Below are 22,115 nucleotides of genomic sequence, written 5' to 3' on the forward strand. Positions count from 1 at the left end.
TGCAAATTCCCATATAAGTAAGAAAATGAGTCAAATTATTGATTCCCATAGATGGCTACTGTTCTGCAAGCCATATGTTTCTGTAGCCTGGTCCATTTCTGAACCTTGCTCTTTGATACTCTAATCTGTCTCACCATGTCCCCTTGGTCACTGTGTTATTTTGGCCTGGATCAGAAATACTGAGCCTGTGTCATGGGCTGTATTGGAAGTATTGTGCTCCGATAAACAAACATTTTTTTGTTTCTTGAGTCACATTAGCTTAATTTCTGACTTTTGTCTTTCAGGTTTAACATCCCGAATTAAAAAACAGTTCTTTAAACTACTGAGAAAAATGCCGTTTATCGGGGCTATAGTAAGTATTTGAACAACTTTTCTTAATATTATGCCAGGTCCTTGTTTCAGCCTGCATGCTCTCTGAGACCTTGCATCTTTGCTGTCATGTTACTGTGATCATAATGATCCAAAGGTATAGGTCTAGAAGGTGTTCTGCTGCCACCTGGTTTGATGAAAGTTATAATTTCTACCTAGTCTTTTTGTCATAGTATCACTCTCATAAAATGGGGGTGCCACCTTTTTTTTTTTTAAACCAAGAATCAGTAAATGCAGTTACAGAATTTTCCAGTAATTACAGAATTTTTCAGTAACGTTTCCTCATTGTTAGATTTTAAGAAAATAGTTTTATTTATGGAAGAAGGGGACAGGATTGAACCTGAGTTGTTCTTCTAAAACAATGTCTTATTGAGCAAGTGTGAGATAGCCAGATGTTTGTTGTGCAACATGGAAAGATAATTTTTTTAATCAGATGACTGGCCATGATTAGTTTAGAGCTCGGATACCTATTGGCAATAGTTAGCATTATAGCACAAAGATATCAGAAGCTTGTGTAATCATTAAAATGAGACAAACTTTGGTGTTTGGGAGATGTGGTTTTTTTTGTAAAAACTTGAAACTACAGATGTCAGCATGTTTTAGCACGTTAACAACTTAATGATTGAGAAATGCACAGCTTGGTTTATTTTACCTAGTAAATGATGGTATCACACTTGATAATTGCCCTTCTTTCTGCTTGATTTGTTGGCAGATTTTCACATTGATTCGGGGGGTCAGGTCTGTTATAGGCAATCTTAACAAATGAAAGTAGCAAAGAGCAACTTTTTCCTTTTGCCATGGACGTGGAAGTGGTTCTCAAGTTCCTCCCCCAGCCCTCTGGAAGGGACTAGTATCCCCCCTTTATGTCATGTTCAGTGCCCTGACTTTCACCTTCTGACTTGAGTAGCCTTTGATGAGATGAATTAATGACTTGTTCTCTTTTGCTTATATTTGTTGTCTGCCTGTTAGAAAAGGACACCTTCTGGGCCCCTTGTATACAATCCCTATTTTGTCCAGACTTATCTTGTCGGGGCTAAGGCTGTTAAGCTCTCCTGTGCCAGAGGACCACTAGTCTGTCCTATCTGTGTACTGTTTCTGCTCCTTGGTAGGCTGATACCTGATAAGTTGCTTACAGGAGGCCTTGACTTTGAGGCATTCCAATGTCCAAAAGTCTTTAAAGCTGATGATATCCCAACACCTGAGTTGCCTGGAAGAAGAGTCTGTACTTTGGAATGTGTTGTGAGAAGAAGTCTGGGCCTCCTGAATGTAAGGCGTGGGGAGGAGGAAAGAAATCTCTTAACTGTACCTGTAGTGGAGATTTCTTCATTGTTTCTATTTTCATGAGTTTCTAAACTGTGTGTGTGATGGCAGAGGAGACAAGGTACAAAATAGAATGCATCTGAAGACTTCTGCAAATTAAAAACTGTGACTTAAAAGGATTCGGTGGGTAAAAATGCAGTACTTTTGCTTTGAGCTTTGTTTTCTCAAGCATTAAGGAAGGGGCTCAAAGCTCCCACTGCTCATCAGTGCCCAGTAAAGAATGTAGTCTGTCTGAACGTGGTGGTGGTGTCTGTGCTGTTAAATGAAACGCAGCCAAGCAGTGGCCCAAGTGCCACTCTGCAATCGCCCACAGTGGTTACTTGGCACAATTCCGGGCTGTGCCAGCTAGCATTCCCATAGGCAATTCCCAGTGTGGTTTGGAGACTAGTGCATGCCAGTTCACCATTCCAGGCAGCTTGTTTTTGGAGGGAGAGATTGGTAGGAAGGAAGAGTTGAGCTGTGTGGCTGTCAACACTTGCTACGCTTTTTGGTCATAGAGCTGAAACACTTCCTATCTATTCTGCTCAATAGTATGGGATGTAGCTAGTGAGTTCAATCTTGCATGCACTCAACAATTATTTATAATATGGCCAGCGCCATTGTTGATAGGGTTTTCCTTTCTTTTTAGATTCAAAAGAAGATTGATGAAGCCTTGAATGACGTCACTTCCAGTTTATCCTTCCTGAAAGATGAAAAGGATTATATCAAAGCGCTGCCGGAACAAGGCATGAGCCAGCCTGAAGTACTAGAGAAGATGAAAGAGTACAGCTCAAAAGGTATGAATGTGAGTCTGTACTGCATCAGAGCTGGGTCTGTTTCTTAGACCTAACATTAGACTTACTCTCTTAAATGAGTTCTAATGACTCCTGCTCATGGTTTCATCGTAAATATTTCTTCCCTGATGTTCTTTGCTTGCAAGTTTTTGTCTGTTTTCCTTCTGGAAGTGACTAAGATCAGCATTCGTGACTTCTAATACTGTATTTGAGTATTTGCAGTAAAATTCTGTTCCTTCCCCAAGAGTTCTAGACTGATGATGAGAGAGCTGAGGAGAAGAGAAATACGGAGGAAATTATTTGAACGCATTTTTGATTGCGTTTCTGAGCAGTTGCCTTGATGTTCGACTTTAACCAGAAATGTGTTTTCTGTGAAGCCCCAGGGAATACTCATAACAAAAAAAAAAAAAACCCCAACCGAAACAAAAAAAAACCATCCCAAAAAAACAACTTCCAAGCAGGATTTTTAGGGAATTTCCAAAACTGTCTCTCTTAATCAATGTCGTAATGGTTTGCACCTTGAAAATGCCATTTAAGGAAGGCAAAATCATGATGTTCTTCTCCTGGCTTGAGTCCACATAAGCAGTGTCTGAAACTTAAATTAAGTTGCCTCACTCATGTAAATATCTCCACCCTGATTCATGTACCTATTACTCGTAGTGAGCAGATTTGGGTGACTGGCTGTCCAGAGAAGATATAACTGCCCTGCTCCTATCCCAAATTTGAGAATTGCCTTCGATTTTCTGCTAGAACAGTGCATCTACTCCAAATTCAGAAACAGTTTCGCAGTCGAGTATCCTATAACAACTTCCTTCTTTTCTACTTTTATGTATTGCTTATGTAGCTTCTGTCTGTCTTTCTGCTCAAATGATTATTTCCTTCCTTCTCTGGGTTCTTCTGTTCCTTTCTCTTTTCCTGTGGCCCCCTCCTTCCCACGCACGTGCACTCCCCTTTGAAAGTTGCTTGGAAATGTGGGTTGTGACTATGTTCACCTTATATATGCTTGTGAAGCTGATGCCATTGAGTTTTATGAAGGAGGCTAACAGTTAGGAGAGGGAGCAAATAACGGAACAAGTGGAAATACACTGCTGGGGTGTTTGGAGGCAGAAAGTTACTTGGCTAAGTACCGTCATGTCAGGCAGTGGGTTGAAAGCCTTTTCAATAGGGTGTGCTGCTGATGCTGTTCCATCCACCCGCTCTCAATTGTTAAAGCTTCGGCATATTGTTGTAGGTGAAATTTAATTGAGGCACCCGGCACTGTAGGCTTTAGCAATACAAGCTTGGCCTTTCCGTCTCTTCTCGGCTTACAGTGGTGATGGTGCTCTTTGAAAGTGGCTTTAACTTTAGCCACTTTAGAGTTCAGTTGGTTGGACAGCAGTTTGGGGAGACTGAGTGGGGATTAAGTGGATTACATATTAATATAACTGCTTGCTGCAGCTAGATGTTGTTTATGTGCTGACTCTTTAGTCATCATTTACTTGCAGTTTGCTAAGTTCATGGGATACGCGATGCCAGAGGCTTAGTGTTGCACACAGCTATCTCTGTGGCACAAAAATCATACTTGTTCCTCATCAGTGAAATGTCAAAAGCTGAATCCTCATCTGCAGAACTGGTGGGAGGACTTCTCTGTGCACTTCTGCATGCTTTCTGAGAATGGCTGTGTTTGCAAGCAGTGTGCTCTTCCTTCTCTTTCAGGAGACGTACGTTGGCAGGATGGGAAAGTCTCTGGGACTGTGTACAGTGGTGAAGAGAAACTCACCCGTCTGCTAGTGAAGGTGAAGTGCAAGCAGTCTAACTTTGCATCTTTGTAGATATCCTTAGTATCTTCAGGGTGACCAGAAACACCTCAACACTGTTCCAACATTTTTCAAAATAAATAGGGAAGATCTGAAACTAAGGCTGCCCAACTATGAAGACAGCGCCTGGGGCAAATGTAGGTGGAAGGGGAATTATTAGCAAAGCATTTAGGCAGTGTAAAGCTGACCAAGTGACTGTCCCTGCGAAAACACCGTGTAGAGATAACTGGGATCCAATCAGATGAGATGTTGTTTTGAGTAAGGAAGTTAGAAGCTGGTTACAAGTGAACTGGAAACTGGTGCTGACCTTCTAATTCAGGGAATGGTGGGAGGCATGAAATTGCCATTGATCAGCTTTGGCAAGCCCCTGACAGATGTGCCTTTGCTGCAGGCTGGAGTGAAAGCATCCTTGGCTGTCCTGTTACTGGGAGGCTGTGGGACTTCGGACTGGAACAGCTTCACTGAGCAAAACTGAATTCTTGGTTTAAGCAAAAAAAGAAGTTTGTAAAATGTTTTTTGGCCATCCAAATCTTACAACAATGGAGCATTGGCATGCTTCAGTGGTGTCTTTGTTAGGTCTGTTTACTTACTCAGGAACTTTTCCCTTTGAGAAGGTTGGAAAATAATCTAAACAGCCCAAAGGTCTGTTTTCAAATATATCTACTTCAAGAGGTTTTTTGCTAGAAAGGGAAGTCTAGCCTTCTTGCTCCTGGGAACAGCTTTGTAACAGCTGTAATGAGCTCTATTTGGTGGTTACTATTGGTGTTTTCTTCTGCTCCTTGACATTTTCTTTGCCACTTCTGGGGAAACATAAAGCTCAGAGCAGCCTTTCTAGAGGGGCCTTAGCTTGGATTGAGTGTTGTGGAAACGTTCCCTCTGTTTGTGCTGTTTGTTTGCTGGGTTTTCTGCTGTATTTCTTTTAATATCCCTGCAGTTGTTTTTTGATCTCAACTGCAGGAGGTCAGAACTGGCCTGTTCCAGCCTTATCCTGTGAGCCCGCAGTTGCAGAACGAGCATGAAATACTGGTTTCCACGGCCAGTTTTGTTGCGGTGTGGGTGGGCAGTTGTGCTTTTCTAGCTGCTTCAGAATTCCCCTTTAATAGTAAACTTGAAAACTAGTTCTGCAAAGTAAGTTTTTTGGCCTGCTTTGTGTAAAGCAATCGTAGGGTGCATATTGTGTTCTTTTTTAAAAATAGCTAAACGATTCAACCTGTCTTTACAAAAAGAAATATTGCAGCGTTGTAGAATCACTCCAGAGGCCAGAATGCCCTAGAAGAACAAGTGAGTTATTTTCCCCCCTCAGCGTAGCTTCCCCGCTTGTGATATTTACTTGCAGCAGGAGTTAAGTCCAAGGAGATCTGCAGTATTGTCTAGGGCTAAATGCAGCCAATTTGCTTATATAGTGTGTATGGCGAGTTCCCAAATCTGCACTGATAATTCAGTGCTTCGTCTGCAAGGCTAACTTTCTGTCTTTGTTTTCTGAAGGTATATGAAGAGTTTGCCTGGAGTAATCCTCTCCATCCAGATATATTCCCTGGTTTGAGGAAGATGGAAGCAGAAGTAGTGAGGATTGCCTGTACACTCTTCAACGGGGGCCCCAACTCTTGTGGTGCTGTAAGTAGCCAGTCTTCAAGTGTCCCATGAACATTTTGGATATTTCTGACTTTGATTTAAATGTAAATGCACCTTCTGCTATCCAGCTGAGGCTGAGGTCAAGCTCATTCTGGTATAAGCCATGCCAACATAGCTGTACAGAAGACGGTTGCTAATTGCTGCTCTTGGTGAAGCTTTCTGAGAGACAGTTTAACTCAGGGAAGTAGTTCTTCAGACAAGACCATTTACTTCAGCTTTTTTTCCACACTCTTAAATGATACAGGCTTGATTGCAGTTGGAAAAGCGAACCAGTGTAATGTAGCCTGGCTGGTTGCCAGTGGGGGATGGTGTCATTTTGAGTAGCTCCCCTCAGTTTTAATCTCTGAACTGGAAGTCTGTGAGCCTGCCAGAATGCTAAGATTGGGGACAAGACCGGCTCGCTGGCTGGTCACCAGCAAGCAGCTTGAAGTATTGGTGATCAAGCAGATGTGGCACGTACTGTCATTTGTCCAGCTGGAAAGCTGTCTTTCCAGGCTTATGTGGCCTTCCAGTGTGCTAGCGTGGAAACCAGTTTTAAAGCCTTGATAGAGTTCCTAGCAAGAGTCCAGGTGTGTGTCCTTAAATTGATGATTTCAAAGTTGGTCAAAGAACAAAAGTTGTGAACTTGCACGGTGAATTATTGTTATAAAAATGAGCCATGTTTTTTTTTTTTATGCTCCTCTCTTGCTTTACCTTTTTTGGTGAGGATCCTGAATTCCTTAGGCCAAATTCTCTCCCTGTTTACATGGTGTGTGGGACAGTGAGGTCTTATCTCCTAGCATGGTGGTCAGGTGCAGCTGTGATACAAACAGGCTGCTTCATAACTTGTGAGGAAGTAATTCCATTTGTGAGAAGAATCCAGATGAGATTTTTCAGAGACTGGGTGTGAGGTGATTGCTGTCTGTAAATATCCTAGGGAGGGAGGCGGCCAGCAACGGCTGAAGATCAATATGGGAAGAGGCAGTGTTGACACAAGAGCTTATGAGGTGAACTGGCCTTGAATGGGCTTAGTCTGACAGTTGGAGGCTTGGGTGTGTTAAGGAGGTGAGTACTGGAGTAGCCTTATAGTAGGTGTAGTTGGGACCAGGCTCCAACTGGATTGAAGATGAGACTTGACTGTGCAGTGTCTGGGAGTGTAAGGCGTGATTGCTTTTGATAGCAGGAGGCTGCACCCTGTGACCTGACTTGTCGTCTTGGGACTGTATTCCTTGTGCCACCTTCAAGTTTAGAGAAGGAACATGCTTGTAAAAAGCATTTAACTTCACCTTATCTCCTTCCTGGTTTGCAGTGCTGAGAACACTGGTGAGATTATCCCTGGAGTGGGGAATAGGCTGGGTCTAAAGCTGTTGAAACTCAACAGTTGAGATGTCAATTGATAAAACAGTCAGATAGCCCTGTGACACTTATCATATGCTTGGAGAACTTTGCTTGCTGAAGCCTGCAAGGCGTGTGTTTTTTGTTACGTAAAGCATGTGTTGTAAAAGTGTCAACCTTGGCCCTGTGTGCTCTTTCACTGAAGTTTGAAAGTAGAATTGCCCGAGAGGAGAGGTTCAGAACGGGTAAAAAACTGCTCCAAAACAATCAAACAGTGATCACGGCTGACGTGAGACCTCCATAGATGCTCTCTGGGGAATCCCGCTTTCTCCTCTGCTCCTTTCTATTTCCCCTCCCTTCTGAGGGTTGTGCTGCAAAGCCGCAGCTGAGATTCAAGCAGAAGCAAAGCAGAAGCATGCAACCTGCTGTGGAGTTACGTTCTAGCTGGCTGAACAGTCAAATTTGCAGGGTGAGAGGGAGGGTTGAAAAGTTGATTGGCCGGAAATGTAAGATTAATTGCATCCCTGTAATTATCTTGTCCAAATGAGTCTCTCCAGTGGACTTTTTGTCTTCCTCCCACGTTGCCCTTCCTGACTGTGAAGAGTGTCCAGAGCTGCTAATCATTGATGGAGAAGTGTGGGTGGATACATGGAGGTCACATGCTCTTTAAGTAGTTGGGCTCAAAGACTTCTCTTATTTTCTTCTCCCCAAAACAGAATTAACATTTCAGAATTATTTCTGGAGGCTTGGAAAGTTAGAAAGTAATTTTAAAAGAGCATTTTTTCAAACCAATGCTATGGTTTCTGTCACTGGAAGGCCCTGCTGTAGCTGGTCGCTCAGACTGCTGCAGTTACGCCTCAGTAACCGGTCAGGCTGTAAAACAGAGAGGTGGCTAAACCAGGGAGGGTGCGATGCTGTGAGTTGTCTTTATCTTTAAATTGATCTGTTCAGGAGGTGCTGCTGGCTTTTTCTACTGAGAAGGCTTCTGGTTTACCCGATTCAACTTTTGCAGTGTTCTAAACTAAAACAAATGTGTGTTGTTTTTTTTTTTTTTTTTTTTTTCCCCCCTGAATTTCATCACTGCTGTCTCCAAGTAGCAATGTGTCTTACTGCCAGGTCCCTGTCTGCTGGATTTGCTAACCTGATTTAAACAGCTGGGACTGCTTGTCCAATTTTGTTGGTGCCTGGTGATGGAGCTTGGAGCTTGTTGGTGTATCTGTGGCTATGCTATGTGGAAAACATCAAAAGTTTCTGTCTGTGCTTCTCAGTGAGGCAATTTCACTTCCTTTGTGCTCTGATTTCCACGACACGTTGCAGAACAGCGCTTTTTGGGGCTAATACTCAGCTGCTCAGTCTGGGAAAAGCAGCACGGTGACACATTTGTGCTGTTCCCAGGGCTTCCAGCAGCCTGGGGGTCCCTGCATGGTCCTGCCCTGTGTCAGGTGGACATCTTCCTAAGCAGGATCTCTGGAGAGCAGTCCCCTGCTTCCTCTTCGACGGTTTTTGGTGTGCTTAATAAATGCTAAAATGAAACATGTCTTTTTAGATTTCTGAATGTTAAATCAGATGAGCAGCTTGGATTATTTATAGAAGTTGCCTTTATTTGAGACATGGGGGCTATAATTCTCCTTAGTTTAAACATGGGCATAAAAACACTAACAATGCCCTTGTGGTGGGGGGGGTGTGCAGGCATGCTTTTTGCCTTAAATTGCACCGAGAGATGTTCTAGGTTTTTAAGCAGTTTTTAAAAGTAATCATTTTCAGCAGCGGATGGATGCTTCCTATTTCTCACTAATTACTCCTTTTGTTCTTACTTTTAATCGTGTTATGCAAGAGCAAAGAGACAGGCGTTGGTGATTTTTGGCTCCCAGGAGATTCTAATCACATTCTTGCAATGATTTGGAAGGACTAATTAAGCTCAGCACACAGAGGAGGAATGGGGGGAGTTTGTTCTTGTCTGATGTGTGCATGTGTTCCTGTTCACAAGGTGCTTTGTTTTGCAGTGCTGGCTCTGTGGATTTCCCCTCTAATTTGGGGAGAAATCACCAGTTTTATGCAAGCTTCAATGATTTTTTTTTAGTAGTTGTTCGAACTTTAAACTGCAGCTTTGAAGTGTAGGGGGAAATTGCGTGGGGGGGTGTGCGTGTGTATTTGATGTCAGTCTCTCTATGAATAATTCTTTGCACTTTCTGCAGCTGAGGACAGGAGAGAGGAGGCAAAATTAGTAGATGCAAACCTAAGCGTCTTGTAGAAACCATCTTGTCTCTTCCTCCCAAATTCTGGGGCTTCCAAACTTTGTCGTAGTGCTGGCTGCACATTTGAAGTAGGACTTTAACAGTGAAATGTGAGTGATGTGTCTTGGGGGGGGGGCTTAAATGCTGTGGATCTGTCAGGTTTTATCTGTAGTGATGAGCGGGTCACCTTGAGAGAGACAACCAGTGGAATTTACAACCTGCAGGTTTACAGGGGTTTTATGCGAGTCTGCCACTACGTTATGACCATGCAGTGGGTTGTGGTCTATTTTTGCTCTAATGCTACCTTAGAAATAAATTGTAGTTCGCTTTCTTATTCATGGGGTAGTTCAGCTCAGTGAAACTTTTGATCAGCTTTGTCTCCAGGGTCTTAATGGACGTGTTTCCTAAGGTGAAAATGCAAGCAAAACTTTAAAGGCCACGAACCAAAATGGTTCTTTTATGTCTGACAGTTTGACTGTGACATGCAAGTGGCACGGCCAAAGAAATCCCAGAATAGGGACTGTACTTCTTATTGCTGTTTTAATGATTTGGAGGGAGGGAGCAATGGAAGGGATATACTGAGTCTAGAAAGCAGGAGGGATATTTTTTCCCTGTGCTTTCTCCTCTCCTTTCCCATTTGGAAAATAATAAATAAATCAAGAACAAAAAGATGTGTTTGCTTGCCTTTTTCCACACACTTTGCCTGGCTTTTGAAGATAGCGCAGGGTTGGAAAGCTGTTTAAAACAATGCCTGTTTCCAGCCCCTTTTCCCCATGGCATTGCTTGAGTCTGTGCACTTTCATTTAGAGGAGAGAAGAAAATATTTGTGTGAGCCATTGGCGGGTGCTGAATCACTGCGTGTTGGCCAGCCGCCGGCGTGCCGCAGGCGGTGGGGAAGTTGTATCCTGTGACAGTGATTCAAGCCCTGGCTATAGCAGAACGAGTTTGCTGTTGATAGCTAAGCTGACAAAGCCTCCTGCAACGAAGCAGACTCCCTCTGCAGGTATAAACTGCGTGGACCAAAACGGTTTTTGCTGTTGTAGCTGTGCCACGCTAAAGGTGCTGCTGTAGATCAAGCTGCTCTGGCACACCTCCGTGGCTTACACTCATGTTGATACTGATGTGCCGGCTGTGGGCCAATTTAGGAAGCTGATCTTGCTGAAATTCAGCTTTTTGGGTGGACTTTCAGCTGTCTGAAGAAGCTTTCTGTGTGCTCATCTGCGTGCCAGTCTTGGTGCCTGGGAGGAGGATCCGTCCTGGATGCTGTTCCTTAACCTGCATCTGACTACAACTGCCGAAAAGCATTGACTCTGACCTCCCCAAAACCGTCTGTGGCTCAGCACTTGCATGCAAGTGATAAGCCAGACTTTGAAGGAGGGTTTGTCATATATAAGGGCAAGATGTTGGTGCTTTGGTGGAAAGACCGAAATGGGAATAAGACTGTACAGAGGCTGCTCTTTGAAGAGCAGGCTACCTAGATGAGAGTAGAGGTAGGGACTGCTTGCTCAACAAGGAGCAGGCCTGGTGGCGCGAAGCATCTGTGTTCAGTAATGTGAATCCCAAGATCCCCAAATCATGCCTAGCAAAGTTTTCACAATCATTGCAATATGGTAAGCAGTGTTGCAAGCAGCGTTACAAGTATGCAATAATCCCATTCCTCTTTTCCCACCCGGCAGTAGCAAGGCAATCAGTGTTATACCAGCTGGTTGTTTTTCCCAAAGGTAATAGCTGACAACTTCACAGATCTTTTCATAAGAAGGGTTGAGGAGTGAATGACACAGCCCATAAAACACTTAGGACATTGTGTTCCTGCTACCACGTATTTGCTGCACAATAAATGCAATGATTTCTTTATCCAGTGTGAGGCTCTGTTAGGGTTTATCTGTGGCAGCTGTTGCTTTACAAACTACCAAAAAAGCAGAAATTGTCTGTGGTGTGACAGTCACTTCCACACTGCCTGTGGCAGCAGCTGCTGCTAGCTTGGATCATGTTAGGAACAAAGGTAGCAGGCTGTTTTATGTGCCTGTGAACTTTGTTCCTTATCTCTGTACTTAATGTTTAGTCATTGTCACGCAGTCACACTTCTTCCTTGCATTTTGGGGTTTTGCAGCTGTGTCAGCTGGGAAAAAAAAAAAAAACCAAAACCAAAAACAAAAACCAAAAGAAAACCCAGACTAGCAGATGTCATAAGGCATGCAAATGTGATTTCATCCTTTTTATGTTTATTTTTTTGGGGAAGAGATTAAAAGGGGAAGTTGCAGTTGGTTCAGCAGGTCTGAGGATCAAAATTAAGCACTATAAGTAGATTTTGGTTCCTTTCTTTCACCTGCACTTCTGTATACCTGTCCCACGTACCCCCCGTCCTCATGCCGGCTCACCCAGCTTAGCAGTCAGTCAGTCCTGCAGGCTGCTTCAAAAACCAAACTCACATTCTACTAGGTTAAAATTTTACTTTGGAAGGTTTGTGCCCACACGCTTTTCTGTCCCCTGCATGTCAGAACTCATAAAAGCTGGCCGACAAGAGACAGTCCTCCCACTTGAGGAATTTATTCCTGTAGTTTCACTTATTTATTTGCAACAGCTCTTGAGTTCTGGTGTGCAATAGTAAACCTGATTGAACAGCTTGTGCCTGTACCTTCCTCTCTTCCATCTCCTGATGCAAAACTCCTTGTTCTCCTATGGTCAGGGTAAAGAGGGCTGGGACAGCACGGGTAGTGGGTGGTGTGGATACCGAGGGACTTGCTGGGGAAAGTGATGCAGAAATTCCTCCTGGTATAAAATTTCTTGGTCCTTGAGGACTTACAAGCTCTGGCCTGCTGTTGACCAGACCTAGGCTGGTCTCTGCAGAGAGAAGGTGGGAGAGAGCTCTGCTCTCTGCAGTGTTCCAGGTTCTGGGAAGGTTTTGTAGCTCAGAAGCGGTGCCAACGCTGAGCTGGCTCCATGCCTCAGCATGGCACTGCTCCAGACCTAATAAACCCTGCTGGACTTCAGCTGACTTAATACAAAATCAACTTTGTTGTTTCCGTATACGTGGCATAATTAATCTGTAATCCAGATAAACAATCCCCGGGTAATCAAGAGCTAAGTATGTACTAGTAGTTTCATGAGGTGCGGTCATGTTTGCCAGCTATTGACTGCAGTATGGTCCCCTCTTGTCAGGCTTTTGACTTGAAAAATTTTTGTCAACATTTAAATGTGCACTTTCAAGCTGAATGTCAGAAAGCTACCTGGAGCTGTTCAGTGGCTTCTGCTGCCCTTGAAACCTGAGTTTTCCTGTACAACTCTTGCCTCTAAAGCATCTCTGGGCAGAGATGCTGTGGCAGCATCCCTTTTTTGCTTTTCTTTTCTGCAATATCCATGTAAGCAGTTGTTTTTCTTGTCTACTTCTTTTCTTCACAACAGATGACATCTGGGGGGACTGAGAGCATTCTGATGGCCTGCAAGGCATACCGAGACCTGGCTTATGAGAGAGGCATCAAACAGCCAGAAATGTGAGCAATACTTCTATGGCTTGGTTTTTGCTTTGGGAGCCTGTGGGACTTGCTGTTCCTCTGAGCGGAGGTGGCTACTGGAGCCCAGTATTCCTTCATTTCATAGCTCATTACCACCTCCTCCTTGTCCACCTGTCTCTGAAGGAGAGAAACCTGGGTCGAAAGAAGCGGTGCAGCAGCACAGGAACCTTTAAGCAGCCTGGGGGGCATGGTGCTGCTGGGGGGCTGTGGTAGTTATGCTGTGCAGATGTTTTTGGCAATACCTGCGTGCTTCTCTGGACAGAGCCTGCTTATATCCACTTTGGGCCCCTCTCGAGCAGAGATTGTCAGGCCCTTTGAAGTGTTTAAGGGTTTTGATTTATTCAGATCAAAGAGGGTTTAGCCTGAAAACTCTGGGACTAAAGTTGGGGCTGGTTGGAGCTGAAATGAGGAATTGTGCTAATCGTTACGCTGCTAACAGAGGATTTGCTCTCTCTAATGTGCTTCTTTTTTTTAGACGGTGCATCAAAAATATTTCTTTGGTTAATTGCTTATGAGGGGAAAATGTAAAGAGAGATGAAACACTGTGATGTTCATCTTCTGCTGAATTCCCGCAGTTCTTTTCTTCCCTCTCTAACATTTTTGCATGCTATTAAAGGCCCAGATAAAGATATGATGCCTCAGAAAACAAGGTTAATTAAGGCTGTTCAGCCACTGCCATTCGAGATAGGAGACAGCAGATGTTATGTTCATTTGGTGTATTTATGCTGCTCCTTCCTTTTTGTATTGTCTCGTATGCCCCTCTCAGGGCGGGTGGTTGGTAGGAGACGGTACAATATCGTTTGATATGACAAGAAATTAGCTTTCTTGGGAATTCTGGTTCCTGGTTCACAGAAGACCATGCAGTGGAATAGAATTACTTCAATAGGTTTTCTCCGGGTTGTTCAAGATCTAGTGTCCATCATTTTAGTTCAGAACTGCACATGGCCTCTATTCTGTCCCAGAGAGTATTTTCCCCAACTTTATTCGGTCTGTGTGACTTTTGGCTAGTTGAAACATGCAGTTGGCCTGTTTGTGACCTGTCTGTCACAAGAATATCTGCAAGTTGCATTTTTTGCTCTTTCCCCTCCTGTTCATGTAAGGCTTAGGTGGGTTGACATATGCAATCTGTTACTTTTCTAGGTTGGTCCCGGTGAGTGCTCATGCAGCGTTTGACAAGGCAGCACACTACTTTGGACTGAAGTTGATTCACATACCGTTGACCAAGGCTATGGAAGTGGATGTTCAGGTATTGCTTTAGGCAGCACAGCATTCTTTCTGTGGGAAATTAGCATTGTACAGCAAATAGCAAGAAATCTACCTATCCAGGTGGCAAGTCAGTGGATAGAGAGGGGTGAATGCTTCCTGGAAATAAGGAAAAATGGCAGGAGTAAGTGCCTGTCATTGCAGATAAGGTTTTGTTTGAAATAATTGGATGTAAACCATCCCCTTTTCCTGTGTGATTCATTTAGAATGAAATAATTTGTGTTTCAGAAATAGCCCCAGATTTCAGATGAGGGCAAACAAAAGTGTTCTAGTATTTCCAAGTGGATGAGTTGAATTACTCAGTTGATGTCTGCTGATGCTTGTAGCTCATTGCTTTGCTTTCTATAGGCTTTTGTGTGTTGGTTTTTAAGACTAGATGCTGCATTTTTCACTTTTTATCTTTTTTGGCAGGGTGGCACTTGGTAAATGGAATGTGAGCATCTTCTCTCTTTAAATCTTCAGGCAATGAGAAGAGCTATCTCGAAGAACACAGCCATGCTGGTCTGTTCTGCTCCCCAGTTCCCGCATGGAATTATGGACCCGATTGAAGAGGTGGCAGAGGTAGGGTGCCTCCGGGACTTCTGGGTGCTGTAGCAATAAAACCAGCATGTCCTTCTGTACAAGAAGAGCAGAGGGGTTCCAGGATGCCAACCAGTGAATCTGGTGGGAAGAACAGACTGGTTGGGAGGGTATTACTGTCCTTAAATTGGGTATTAACCAACAGCAGGGTATGTACGACACAGTTTGGAAGTGAGGAGGAATATGGGACTGTTCTCTTGCACTCTGTAACTGCTGGTACTCGAAGTACCTCTGGGCATTGTCATAAAGCTGTTTGCGTGGGGCTGGATTTCGGACCTGAGCTGGAGCGTGCAGTGTGTCACAGCAAGGCAAAGCGGCAGGCCTTCTGCATGTGCTTTGTCTCTGAACTCTCAAGTCCGTGCCATAAACTTCTGCTGTAACTGAAGGTATGTGTTGTGTACGTGACTTTGAGCTCTGCTGCACCCACTGCGAGACCAACCAGAAGGGCATTCTTTGATATCTGAGAGGAAATAACAGCAAAATAGTCCACCTGGTAAAAAGGCTTGGAGGAAGTTGGAGGAATGTGTGGAGGGAGTACGAGTCAAAGGGCTGGGATCTTATTTTTCAAACACGCCTCTTGATTTTTCTCTCTGTGCTCCAGTTATTTATTTTGTATGTAACTAGCCAAGACTTCCGACCTTCTTTTTATTTGGATCACGCCCTTACACTTTATTGCGGATACTCCTTTCAGACCACGTTGTCACATCTCTTTGGCAAATACAGCAAACTGCCAAAAAATGCAGTGTTGTTTTTCCTCTTGCTAGCAATCCTCAAATATGTGGAAGGCAGGAGAAAGCATCCCACAAGTAGCCAGCGCTTCCACATCTCCTATCCTCAACGGCTTGACAGTGGCATGATGTTCCAGAAGGGTCCAGGAAACATTTAATTGTGAAATGCAGAGTACCTTTTGGTGACTGGAGTTTGGGTGCCCCGACAATATCGTTTTCTTGCCTGATTGCGTGTTACTCACCAGAATCTCTTGTTCACACACAGCTTGCGGTGAAGTACAAAATCCCTTTCCACGTCGATGCCTGCCTGGGTGGTTTTCTTATTGCTTTCATGGACAAAGCAGGGTTCCCTCTAAAGCGTCCATTTGACTTCCGCGTAAAAGGTGTGACCAGCATTTCTGCTGACACCCACAAGGTAAGAAGTGGAGAGAAAGGTCTTCCAATGCTTTCATTTTTGGGGAGCGATTCCCGATGCCATCCCTGCCTTCAGGCATTTCTGCTCTGCGATGTGGAGGAGTGCTGAAGTGCAGGGGTAGGGGCTGCCCTATTCAGATGCCAAAGTACGGGCAAGTGGGATCTTGGTGACAGCATGCAGTGAGTGCTTGAATGCGTTCCTGTGCCCTCCTGCTGCTTTTTAATGATTTCTGTGCTCCTTGCAGTATGGCTACGCTCCCAAGGGCTCCTCAGTGGTGCTGTACAGCGACAAGAAGTACAGGAGCTACCAGTTCTTTATAGCACCCGATTGGCAAGGGGGCATATACGCCTCCCCCTCCGTGGCAGGCTCCAGGCCTGGCGGAATCATAGCTGCGTGCTGGGCAACTCTGATGCACATAGGGGAATCGGGCTACGTTGAGGCTACGAAGAGGATCATTAAAACGGCTCGTTTCCTCGAATCAGAGTACGTGTGCGCCCTTAGTGTTTTGATCACACTCTTTAACCCCGTTCTGGACTCCTCTTCCCAAACTGCTTTTGTTTCTCTTGCAACTTCCCCCCCCCCCCCCCCCGGAGAAGCTATAGCGTGTTACTGCTGGGTGGGGATCCACCGGGCGGTTATGGGAGAAGATGCTTTGTTTATGCCCAGGTTGCTGCCCTGTGCCAGATAGCTGAGAGGCACAGAGAGGAGGAGGGGTGCGGGCATCTTTATTTAGCTGACTTTGCTTCGAGAGTTTCTTCTGCCTCAGCCAGGGCTGAGGGGGAATCTGGAAGGACTTACTGAAGATGATGAAAGAAGGGTTATACTCTGTCTTGTGGGGGTGCTTGTGTTGCTATGTGAGCTGATAAGCTGATCTTCTCTGCTACTCCGTCTTCCCTTGCCTTTCTGTCCTCCCTCTTTTCCATTTCTTCCTGAGTGTGCTTGACTTCAGGGCCTCTAATGACCTGAGTCCTCTTGCAAGTCCCAACAGCCTGGGTTGGTTGTGTGATTTTTTTTTTTTTTTTGGTAGGGATGTGCTGTCATCTGTTTTCTTCTGTAGCTTTTCCTTTAAGGCTCCAGATAGATGGACAGAATGTCTGGCCCCTGTAATCCTGGTCAGTCACTTCTTTTCTCCTTTTTCTTTTTAAGGTTGAGAAAAATTGACAGCATCTTCATTTTTGGGAAACCTGAGGTGTCTGTCCTCTCCATCGGTTCAGACACTTTTGACATTTATCGATTATCTAATTTCTTAGCTGCAAAAGGATGGAACTTAAATGTCCTGCAGTTCCCATCAAGGTGAGTTTGTGGAGACCAGTGGAATGATGTGCGTAGCCAGGGTATGCAAGGTGGTCGTCTTCAGGCCACTTAGCTCTCTTGATTTGCGGAGTGATGTTGTTTGTATCTGATAAATTGTATGTAGACTTTTCCTCTGCAGAGAAGGCATTACTTTTGTAATTGCTGATATATAGCAGTTACTGCAGCGAGGATAAGACAATAGTAATTTCAATGAGCCTGGCAGAGGACATATCTGAGGCTCCCTTTCTATTTACCTCTGTCTAATACAAGCAGAAAAATATAAATAGCCAGGGCTTTATCTCATGTTAGTTAACTGAAGGTTGTTATTTTTAGTATCTTGCTGCCCACTGAAGATGAAGGTTATTGAAAGAACAGTGAAGGGCTGATCATTTTCAGTGACATTTCCAGCCTGGTGTAAAATGAACGTTTGTCAGAGTTTCCTTGAGTGGGTGGCTGTTGTCTTTCTGTGGGTAAAAGGGGCAAATGCTCTCAGATGTAGCTGCACTGAAAACGCTTTGGACTTGCAGATAGCTTGAAGCAAAGTCTAGAGAGCCTGAAGCGACAGCTCAGAGGTGCGAGTAGCCCTGTTCCTTCTGGTGGATGCTAACTTCCACGCTACGGGTGGCTGATGGCTTATCTAAGCTGGGGAGGAAGGGGAGGGAAATGATGGCAAGGATCACTGTGCTTGCAGGCAGCTGCATTTTTCTCACCAGCGGTACCTGGAATGAGGTGAGAAAATGGCAGGCCTTTAACCGTGTACGGTGAAGTCAGGAAGGAAGGAGGAGCTGCCATTTTGCGAAAGAACAGCTGAACTCTCCGCGGCTTGGTTCTAGCAAGTATTTTGCAGGGGTTACCTTTAATTGGAAGGGAGTGCATTGTCTTCTCCCATTATATTGCTGAAATGCTATTTTAAGGAGATACACGGTTGTCACTGGCCAGGGAAGGACTAAATTGCTGTCGGTTGCTCAGAAAGTGGGAAGCTGTACATGCTCGAGATGGTTAATCTCTCCCTTCCCCCCTGCCTGCCCAGCATTCATCTCTGCATTACGCAGTTGCACACAAAGTCCGGTGTGGCTGAACAGTTCCTGAAAGATGTCAAAGACAGCATTGAGGAGATCATGAAGGACCTCAACGCCAAGACCACAGGCATGGTAAGGAGGCCAGCATGTAGTGAGGGTGTGTTTGGGGTGAGTGTGTTTCTCTGATGGCACTAATGATCCTACGTAACGACCTCCTCTTCTCTGCTTAGGGAGCCATCTATGGAATGGCCCAGTCCGTCCCAGACAGGAGCTTGGTAGCGGAGATTTCTCAGGCGTACTTGGACGGCCTCTACAGCACGGATGTTCCTTGCAGTGAAAAGCACATGAACGGCTCTCCTGGCCACCACTGACTGTAGTACAACAATCGGTGCCTTGCCAACTAGCACTGGGGTGGTTCTAAAGGTTTCCTAGGGGAAGAGATTGCAGTAAGCCTTTGTTCCTACAGTTGCAGGTCTGATGGCAGCTTGATCTTGAAAACTTCCTTCCCCGCCTTAGTCTGTTCTGAAATCTGCATTGTTTTCATGCCCAACTTTAGTTTTAGGGCTTTTCTTCCCTTCCCCCTGCCTATTTTCATCATGACTATTGATGGTGAATTGAATGTCCATTCCACAACTCCAAATTCCTCAGGTATTCTGTGTGTCACTTCATTCCTTGCTGTTTCTTCTCCTCAGACCTGGTATTCAGGTGGTGTCCAGCCAAGTGTTAGATTTGAGTTCTCGTGTTGTGTTCCAAAGCTTCGATCTTCCCAGAAGTTGAAGGTAGAAAATAAATTGAATATTTTGCTTTCTTTTGAGTATCCCTCCAAGCTACTGCATTTGACAGACTGTGCTGGGAGCCTTATATCTGTGTAATGCAGAGCCGATAAATTGGCAAAGGAAAGACGGTCATGTACTCTTTTTGAAATCCCCTCTGGAGATCTCAGTGAGACTGCAATCAATATCTGCTGAGGGGGGAAAAAAAACAACACAAAATCCTTTTCTGGAATATCTTGGTTTGAATAACAGCAGAAATGGAAACCAAGCGGATGGTGTAGGGAGAGGAGCTGGATGGTACTGAAAATCCTAGGTACATAGTAACTGTTTTGCTTCCCTGCCTCTTCTAGAAGACATGCATTTACCACCTAGAGTGCTTGTTGTACCTTGCTCAGTTCTGGAGGGATGTGCAAAACAGCGATGCCGCTGTTCAGAACTTGAAGGTTTTGCACTATCTCACAATGCTGTAGTAGAGTCGGTCAGGCCCTGGCGTGTGTCATGGCTAGGGACTTCACGTGCAAACGGATGGCGCCAAAGCTGACCTTTTTTACCATGATCTTTTAGTATAAAAAGGTGACTTTTGTAATAGTAGTAATCTCTGCTCTTTGCACTGATTCTTTTAAGGCACATTCTCAAAAGGGCATTCACCATTGTGCCTTGACGCTTCTCTGGCTTGTTTTTGTGGGACGCCAGGGAGGGTTTGAGGGTTCAGCTGTTGACTGCAGTGTTTGCTGCAGTCGTTTCCTTATGGTACTACACTGAAAAAAAAACCTCAAAGGCAGGCTGGCCTCAGAGAAAGTACGCTTGCCTGTAAGGTAGAATAGTAGTTGTATTGAGCCAAGTCCCTTTACAGTATTACAAAGATGCTGGTATAGCTCTGAGAGGTAGATGATAGGATGCAGCAAGTTGGAGAGGTGTTCAAGCCTTGAGCATATGGCTCACCCTTCCTATTTTTCTCCGCTGTTTTTATGGTGAGAGAGTTTTCCCAGTGCAACTTGTGAGGCAGTTGTGGCCTCAAGGACAAGCTAGAATCTCTTGAATTATTAAACAGCGGTGGAGTCACTCCTGCAGGGCTTTCCCACGTGTTTCCTCTCAGCTTTTTGCATGCTACCGAGAGTTTCCCGGGCAGAGTTCAACACTTGGGAGAAGACTTTGTGCCACGTCTGCGGGGTCTTGTGCAGGGCATCTGAAGGCATCTGTCTCTCTGCTGTAATGGGCTTGTTAGCCCTAAGCTGACCCTCGCTGGCTTAACGCAGCTGAAGCACACACTAGCACAATAATTGTACCGAATGAGAAGGTTACTTACCAGCCACTGCACAAACCAGTGCAGCCTTCGGCCCAGTGATTGTGGGAAGAAGACTTGCTTTTTAACAGGTTTATTCTCAGTGCTAGGAGACAAAAGTATTTTGGCCATCTGCCCTTAAATTGATGACTTTATGCATGTCTCTGAGCCCTTTTGAAAACACTGCATTTGAATTGCCTGATAGTCTCTTGATGGTGTTACCAGCTCTGGCAGTCAGCATTTATGTTGGACCTATTTATTCTGTTAACGTCTTGCCAATGTGACCATTACTGCATCTCTGAGTTTGCCATACTTTGGAGATAGTCTTAAGTGTCTGGCTACTGTGATGGTTCTCTTTTGAACCGAGATTTAAAAAAAAAAAAAACAAAAAACAAAAACCACAAAACAAAAAAGGGAGGTACTCTTTTTGTTTCTGCTTTAAAAGAAAGGGGGGATGGATTGGGGTGGGGTTAAGGAGAGGAAGAACTCCTTCCCCTTCCCTGGTTGCATTTTCCTCCGAGGAAGTAGATGGATCTAACAGATCAGTGCTCCATTTCACATTTTTGGATGTATTTGAAGATGTTATTTGTAAGTCAATGTATTCTATTCTGGGCTTCACTTACTAGTGATATTTGTGGGTTTAATTATTTTATGTGTATTTGTTCTATACTGTAAATGTAATCTTCTGGTCAGGAAGAGGCCACTGTAATTTACCGGTGTGTAGTCTTTATTCATCCTTGTCATCTAACATGTAATCTGCATCTCCTTTATCATGCCAAATGGTCTTAGGAAAATGGTGCGATTAGCAGGCTGTATAATTATTTAAAAGACAAAAAAGAAGAATTTTATGGACTGGATTATGATCTGAAACTGGATGGTACTTTAGACCTGGAGGGATCTTCGCGACTGTTAATTCCTGCGAGATTTCCGACTGTCAGGTTTTCCAAGCGAGACACTACATTTGTGGCTTGTACAAAGCACTCCCAAGGGATGTGTGTGCTCGTAGGTACTAGACTGAAGAATATCCAATGGGATGGACCAAGAAGAGATGTGTGTCTTCATGCCATGGATTTCATCTGCACTTTTCTGATGACTTGGGGGAGGGGGGAGCGGAAGGGTTGTGTACAACAAAATAAGATCTTGCCCAATAAATACACATTGACTTTTTAATGAACAAATGGGACGAGTTCATCTGATGGCAGTATTCTGTATTGCTCTAATGTGCCACTGTAAAACTGTAGGCTGAAATAGCTGAAGAGATGGTGAAAATGGGCCTAGTTTGTATTAAAATGGTGCATTTAGCTATCTAGGCTCATTGAACTCTTTTTTTTTCTGTTTCAATGCTCATTTGAATGAATGGGGACCTATTGCTCTTGGTCTTTGCTTATGCACAGCCTAGTCTGTGGCAAGGAGAATGGTTTATGAATCTTACTACCTCTGCCCGAGGGCTGCTCTTTCATTCTGTCAAGGTAAAGGTGGTGTCCGTGGCTACGTCTTGCGTGTGATGTTCAGGGATGCTGAAAATTGTCATTTAAGAGCTATGGATTTTCTCTTAATGCTTTATAGAACTTTAAAGGGTTAAAAAAAAAAAGAAAAAAAGACCTGAATTGGGTGTTTGTAGTGTTTCTCCCAGACTGTTTTGCTGAAAGCAACTACTGTTGTTTTCACAGCAAATTGTTCCTGTTGTACCAAAAATGCAGCAATTTGGCTGCAGACTCCCTGAATGCCGAGATCATTGTGTAACTGGAGCGAAGATCTTACACCACCAAATCCGCCTACAACCTCTTTTGGGAGGTATCCTACCGTAAGAAGC

The 22,115-nt window shown here is 44.3% G+C and overlaps 1 protein-coding gene across 1 annotated transcript in view; it reads left to right on the forward strand.

Annotated features, from left to right (window-relative positions):
• SGPL1 (sphingosine-1-phosphate lyase 1) overlaps positions 1-21,627 on the forward strand; it is a 32,342-nt gene extending 10,715 nt beyond the window's left edge. The window contains exons 3-14 of the mRNA XM_075154156.1: positions 285-352; positions 2,318-2,465; positions 4,158-4,237; positions 5,744-5,872; positions 12,841-12,929; positions 14,091-14,196; positions 14,676-14,774; positions 15,786-15,935; positions 16,180-16,418; positions 17,082-17,228; positions 18,259-18,379; positions 18,478-21,627. Of these exons, the coding sequence (XP_075010257.1) occupies positions 285-352; positions 2,318-2,465; positions 4,158-4,237; positions 5,744-5,872; positions 12,841-12,929; positions 14,091-14,196; positions 14,676-14,774; positions 15,786-15,935; positions 16,180-16,418; positions 17,082-17,228; positions 18,259-18,379; positions 18,478-18,618 (1,517 nt within the window). The 3' untranslated portion in view covers positions 18,619-21,627. The remainder of the gene's footprint in view (positions 1-284; positions 353-2,317; positions 2,466-4,157; positions 4,238-5,743; positions 5,873-12,840; positions 12,930-14,090; positions 14,197-14,675; positions 14,775-15,785; positions 15,936-16,179; positions 16,419-17,081; positions 17,229-18,258; positions 18,380-18,477) is intronic.
• The last annotated feature ends 488 nt before the right edge of the window (positions 21,628-22,115 follow it).

Source organism: Calonectris borealis, chromosome 7, assembly GCF_964195595.1.
Source record: "Calonectris borealis chromosome 7, bCalBor7.hap1.2, whole genome shotgun sequence".
Classification (NCBI taxonomy): domain Eukaryota; kingdom Metazoa; phylum Chordata; class Aves; order Procellariiformes; family Procellariidae; genus Calonectris; species Calonectris borealis.